The sequence below is a fragment of the Pseudopodoces humilis genome, chromosome 1 (genome assembly GCF_049639895.1).
Source record: "Pseudopodoces humilis isolate 2021_Gansu_Grassland_sample_001 chromosome 1, ASM4963989v1, whole genome shotgun sequence".
Classification (NCBI taxonomy): domain Eukaryota; kingdom Metazoa; phylum Chordata; class Aves; order Passeriformes; family Paridae; genus Pseudopodoces; species Pseudopodoces humilis.
In genome coordinates this window covers 121,199,556-121,205,467 of record NC_142200.1, presented here as the reverse complement: position 1 = coordinate 121,205,467, position 5,912 = coordinate 121,199,556, and the positions used below count along the sequence as shown (strand labels likewise).

The window sequence follows — 5,912 nt, the reverse complement described above, 5'->3', positions numbered from 1 at the left end:
TTGTTTCAGCAGCAAACTTTGCAGGCCTCTCCTGGTTGCGTTTGCAATGAAGAAAAATACAAATGCAGCTCAGAAGAAGTCAACCAGAGCAACTCTTGTTTCTAGTGGTTAACAGTCCCGTCTAACCCCTACACCATGCAGAGGACCAAAATCTTGAATGCATCTGGAGCTGACTAGTCTGTGCTTTTTTTCCCTGCAGTTTAATACCTGTTTTTTAAGGTACTACTAACAACCATGTGTTTTACATGTGTGCACAAAAGATCGTTCTGCTGCGCAGATTACATGCTCTAGCCTGATTTTTCACTACCCCAACAGTGAGCATCACCTCCCTAGGTAACACAAGAGGCCAGATTTCCAGGCAGGAACAACACGACATCCACACACTTCCCCACCCCCAGCCCCCCCACCCCCCAAAGAAGGTGGCAGAGGAAAGTTTAAGAGGTTGGGTTTGGTTTCGGTTTGGGTTTGGTATTTTGAGGGTTTTTGCCAAAACGCTAAGCAAATGCCAAAGGCACAATTGTGTTTTTATTGTTGTCCAGGGAGAGCCTGTGGAAAAGATTTAAAGGACACAGCAAGGGTGGTGGCGCTGGAGCGGCTGGCTGACAGCACCCCGCAGTCCCTGAAATTGCCCAGATTCCCGGTCCTGTGGGGAAAATGCCCCCGAACAAGAAGGGAGTTTTCACACACAACCGCAAAGTTTCCCAGCCCTGAGACCTGAAGAAGTTAGTGCTCACTACGGCAATTAGCATCGCTCCCAGCCACAACCACCTTACCTCAAAACAAAAGCGGAGGACCACTTTTTATTTTGTCTTTTAAAGCAATAATGACCCTCAGCATTTCAATATTAAATCTCCTTTCACAATGGATCTGGCATGATGTGAAAAATAATTTCAAGGAGGAGGTATATGCAAAGCAGCTTCTCAAACATACTCAGGTTTCTGAGAGGCACTGTATTATTAGTTTGATAAATACAATTTTTTAAAAAGAACTAATATCTTTCATTTAGTTTCCTCTGATATTGCATTTTAAAAAGCACGAAGCAGAACAACTTACCCATTTTAATGCCTCGAAGCTGCTCTCAGCATGTGCTAAAATTTACATTCGTTGTATGATCACTTTTCTCTGAAACTCTAGAGAACAACTCATGCCATATGAGTTCAAAGTAAATCATTGACTGTAACGATGGACTTACAAAGAAGAAAAACAACTGGCTGACCTAAGGTAGAATGTTTTTCTGGAGTTTATTAATACCATTTAAAATATTACAGATAAAAATCAATTACATTTCATGCATTTAAAATGCAAATCTAAAATGTTCCAGCGAAGGGCTTTTCATTTCAATGTGAAATATCCAAATTATTTCAACATTACAATGAGACAATTAGTTTGCAGCATTGCAAACCTCTAATGTAGTGTCAGGAGTGTTTATTAACATTTATCAATATTATTTTCAGGAAATACACATAGGCCAACGTTAGTTCAGTTTCACGTGGACAGTTTATTTAATACATGGGTCGTGGCAAACCCACTTTATGAAATATAGGAGAACTCTCACCGTAACTATACCTGAACTGCCAGCAAATGCAAATAAGTACATGCTCCATTAAATTAAATGTCATTCAACATTTATCAAATATTGTTTGCTTAATTACAGTTGTATGCCTAGCTAAATTAATATTCAAGCAAAACCTATATCCTGAAGTGTGATTTGATGCACACTTCAAGAAAGGAGTCCAGAAAAAAAAAAATGCAGTGAACCAGGACTGCAACAAGAATGTTTTCTCGTGACAGGAAAAGAAATAAAAATTAAAACAAACAAACAAACAAACAAAAAAAAAGCTCAAGTGTACTTCAATATATTTTCAAATATTTACTGGAAGAAATTTACAAGAAAAATACTGTACAAAATCGTCTCCTGGACAACTGCACCTCACACCGATACATTGGTGGAGTTTTATTTAATTGTTAGCTAATCTAGAACGATTCCCCAGTAATACAAACCTATAGGTTCAGATGCATTTTACAAATATTTAATTTTCCTATTCCCCCCCAGCCTCCCTTTTTTGGCATTGGAAATACATCTTCGCTTGAAACCCGTGGCGCTTCTTCATTTGTCTGAAGTTAAAAAAAAAATATATATATATATGACTTTCAACCTAATTCTTTTCAACGTATTTCGCGATTCCTGCTCAAACGAGAATTACACAAATGTGCTGGCAAACGCAGTGAAATTTGGACTCGAGGAGGTAACCGATTTGTTAAAATTGAAAAAAAAAAAAAAAGGGGGGGAAGGGAAATAAGCACGCTGCCTCTCCGGTTCCGGGGAGCAGGCGGGCTCTGAGCAGGTACCGGGATGAGACAGGTCCGAGTGTCAGCGCGGCTCACTCTCTCTCTCTCTCTCTCTCTCTCTCTGCGCGGGGCACGGAGCGCGCCTGGCGCCGCTGCCGTCGGAGGCCCCGCCGCGGGCAGCCCCGGCCCTCCCGCCCGCCCCGCCGGGGCAGCGCGGCTGTACCGGCGCCAGCGGCGGAGGGAGGGAGTACGGGCCGGTTTCCAGCAGCAAAGCCAGAGGGGACGTGGGTGTTTTTTCCGCTCTAAAAGCAACACGAGGCGGGGGGTCTCAAGGCGAAGGGGAAAGGAGGCGGCGGCGGGGCCGCCCCACGGGGAATCGCGGCTCTCCGCCCTTGCCGAGCCGCTCCCCTGCCCCCGTCCAGGGGGTTGCGCGGCCCGGCCGGCCCCGTGCGGGGCTCCGGGAGGGCAGCGGAGCGGCCGCGGGGCTGAGCGCTGTCCTTGCGGAGCCGTGCCAGCTACTTACGTGTGTCCGCGTCCCCGCCGCAGGGCTGCGCGCTCGGGGGGCTGCGCGACCGGGAGGGCGGCGGGACTGGGGGGCGCGACGGCCCCGCGCCTCCGCCGGTCACTCCAGGCCGTTGCGGTGGCCGGGCTCGGGGGGCGGCAGCAGCTCCGGGGAGTGGCAGGGCGGGCTGCCGGCCGCGCTGTGCTCGCTGTCGGTGTCGCTGCCCTTCTTGCCGCCGGGGCCGGGGCCGCCGCCGGGGCCGCCGCCGCCGGGGCCCCCGGCGCCCCCGGGGCCGCTGTGGGTCTTGACGTGCTTGCTGAGGTGGTCGCTGCGCATGAAGCGCTTGTTGCAGACGGGGCAGGCGAAGCGCTTCTCGCCCGTGTGGGTCCGCAGGTGCCGCTGCAGCTCGTCGGAGCGGGTGAAGCGCTTGCCGCAGAAGAGCCAGTTGCAGACGAAGGGCCGCTCGCCCGTGTGCCAGCGCAGGTGCGCCTTCAGGTGCGAGGTCTTGCCGTAGACCTTGCCGCAGCCGGGGATGTGGCAGCTGTGCAGCCCCTTGCGGCGCAGGCTGGCCCCCGCAGGCCCCAGCCGCTCGGCCTCCTGGCAGTTGGGGCAGTCGCAGGTGGCGCGGCCCGAGTAGCGGCGGGCGGAGGAGCGCGGAGAGGCGGCCAGAGGCGCGGCGGGGCCGCCGCCCAGCATGGAGCCCCCGGCGCCGGCCAGCGGCGAGGGGGCCGAGTCCGGGTAGGAGCCGGGCAGCACCGGCTTAAATCCGTCCATGAGATGCTGCCCGGCGGGGCTGAGGAGGTGCGAGGAGGCGCCGCTGCTGAAGGCCGAGTGTCCCAGGCCCGAGTAATCCGAGTTGTAGCCGCCCAGTGGCGAGTGGAGCGAGGTCTGGAGTCCGCCGGCCGCCGGATGCAGCGAGCCGGGCAGCGCGGCCGCACCGTTGGGGCTCTGCACGTCGATCCAGCCGGCACCCACGTCCCACCAGCTGGAGGCGCCCGCTGAGCCTACCTCGCCGGCGCCGAGCCCCGGGTGCGAGGGCTTGAACCAGGACTCGTAGGGGTGCGCCATGCCCACCCGCGGGTAGATGCCCTGCAGCCCCTCCACCGACGTGTGCACCTTGGAGATGAAGACGGGCTGGTGCGCCGCCGCCTCCTGTCCTGCCGCCCCACCGCCGCCGCCTCCGCCGCCGCCGCCGCCACCGGCGCTGCCCGGAGCCTGAAAGACGGAGTAGTCGTTGGCAAAGGGCGAGCTGGCGGCCGCCGCGCTGCTGGAGGTGAGGGAGAAGGCGCTGGAGCCCGGCGAGCCGCCGCAGCTGAAGGAGTCCGAGACGAGGGCGGCCGCCGCCGCTGCCGCCGCCGCCGCCGCCGCCGAGGAGCCGTTCCGCGCCGCGCCCGCCACGCCGAAGCCCGGGAGGCCGGAGCCCACGGCGCCGCAGCTGCCCGCCGAGGCTGAGGAGGAGGAGCGTTTCCAGGGGTGGAAGCCTTTGCCGAAGGAGGACGTGCTGTCCGAAAGGGCGGACGGCGAGGGGCTGGGGCTACCGATCTTGTTGCAGGTCGCGGCGAGCATGGCCAGCGGCGTGGAGCCTACCCGCGGTTCCTCCTGCGGGCACAGAGGGGAGAGGGCCGTCCCGCCGGCGTCAGGGATGGAGCGGCCCCGCGCCGCCACCCCGCGCCCCGCGTTCCGCGCCCGGCACCGCTCCGCCGCCCGGCCCCGCTCCGCTCCGCCGCCCGGCCCCGGGCGCAAAGTTTCGCGACTCCCGCGGGAGGATCCCTTCGCTGGGGCCGGCACAGCGGTTCTGCCTCCAAACGCCTTCCGGGGCTTTTTTTCACCATCCAACTCCCCTCCCCCGAAGGAGCTCAGGAAGGGTTAAAAAAGGGGGAGAAAAAAAGAGAGGGGAAAAAAGTTGCGTCTGTTACCGTAGCTGTAAAGATGCTCCCGGCACGGAGGCAGCTATATTTCAGCCTGCTCCCTTTGCCCGGGACGTGGCCGGTCCCCGTCCCTCAGGCCAGCAAGGCTGTTTTCGTAAATATAGAATCGCAGGACTATCAAATTACTCCTTTTTTTTTCTTCCTTTACTTTTTTTTTTTTTTTTAGCTTCCTTTAAAGCAGCCTAATTTACGTAGCAAAGTTAATGAAACACATATATAAATTTAACATATGTAAATATGTATGCATACACGAGTTGAACGTACCTGCTAGACACGGTGGGTTGTGTTATTTTAAATGGAAATAAAAAGCCACAATCTGTTGCAAATTTTTTTTAAAAATTGCACACAAAAAAACCGATAGTGCTGGGTTTGGGGTTTTTTTGTTTGTTTGTTGTTTTTTTTTCTTCCAGCAGTCACATGTGAAGAAGAAAAGCCACTTCTTCGGGGGCACAGGAACAGCACAGCCCAGGCGCTGTAGGTTGTTTCTACAAATGCCCTTAAAACCTTTTCTTGCTCACTGAAAAGTGACTCTACCCCCTTTTCCCCCTCTCACTCTTTCTTTTCTCCTAAATTCACTTGTACTTAAGCTAAAAAAAAAAAAAAAAAGAAAAAGAAAAAAAAAAACCCAGGCTGAATAGAGGAGACTGATAGCCCCGGTCAAGACAGGGGTTATTTTAACCCCCTCCAATCGACAATAAAAAGAAACCAATTAAACCAGCAAGAGAAAAAAATCCTTAGACTCACCCCTAGAAGTGAAGTTGCCATCACACAAAAGTGCCCTCCTCTCAGAGGATCTTTTTTATATTGATAAATCAGAGGCAGTGTTTTTTTTAGAGGTGTGCAATACAATGATCAGTTCCGCCCATTCCACCACAATTGTAGCTCCCTCGCCGGCTTTGAAGTGCCGCTGAGCCACCGCCAGCCAATCCCCGGCACCGCCGCCTCGCTCGCCGACGTGAGTGCGTGAAGCCAGCAGCGCCCTGGAGCCGGGCCGTCGAGCCCCGCCGCCGCTGATGACCTCACGCACTCACGTCGGCGAGCTGAGCTCCCGCTCCGCAGGGACCGCTCACCCCGGCTCGGGCTACTTCGTCCCGGCCGCCCCTTTCCATCACCCCACACCCCGTGTGCGTTATTTGACAACAGTTGGGTTTGGGTGTTTTTTTCCCGCGGAGCGGTTCATATTTGAATTTTTA

The 5,912-nt window shown here is 54.8% G+C and overlaps 1 protein-coding gene across 1 annotated transcript; it reads right to left on the bottom strand.

Annotated features, from left to right (window-relative positions):
- Positions 1-2,911: 2,911 nt before the first annotated feature.
- On the bottom strand, positions 2,912-5,484 carry SP8 (Sp8 transcription factor). Its single transcript, XM_005518868.2, has 2 exons — positions 5,464-5,484; positions 2,912-4,390 (listed from the first exon to the last, which is right to left on the bottom strand). Exons 1-2 carry the CDS (start codon positions 5,482-5,484, stop codon positions 2,912-2,914), a joined length of 1,500 nt encoding a protein of 499 aa, XP_005518925.2.
- Between the last annotated feature and the right edge of the window lie 428 nt (positions 5,485-5,912).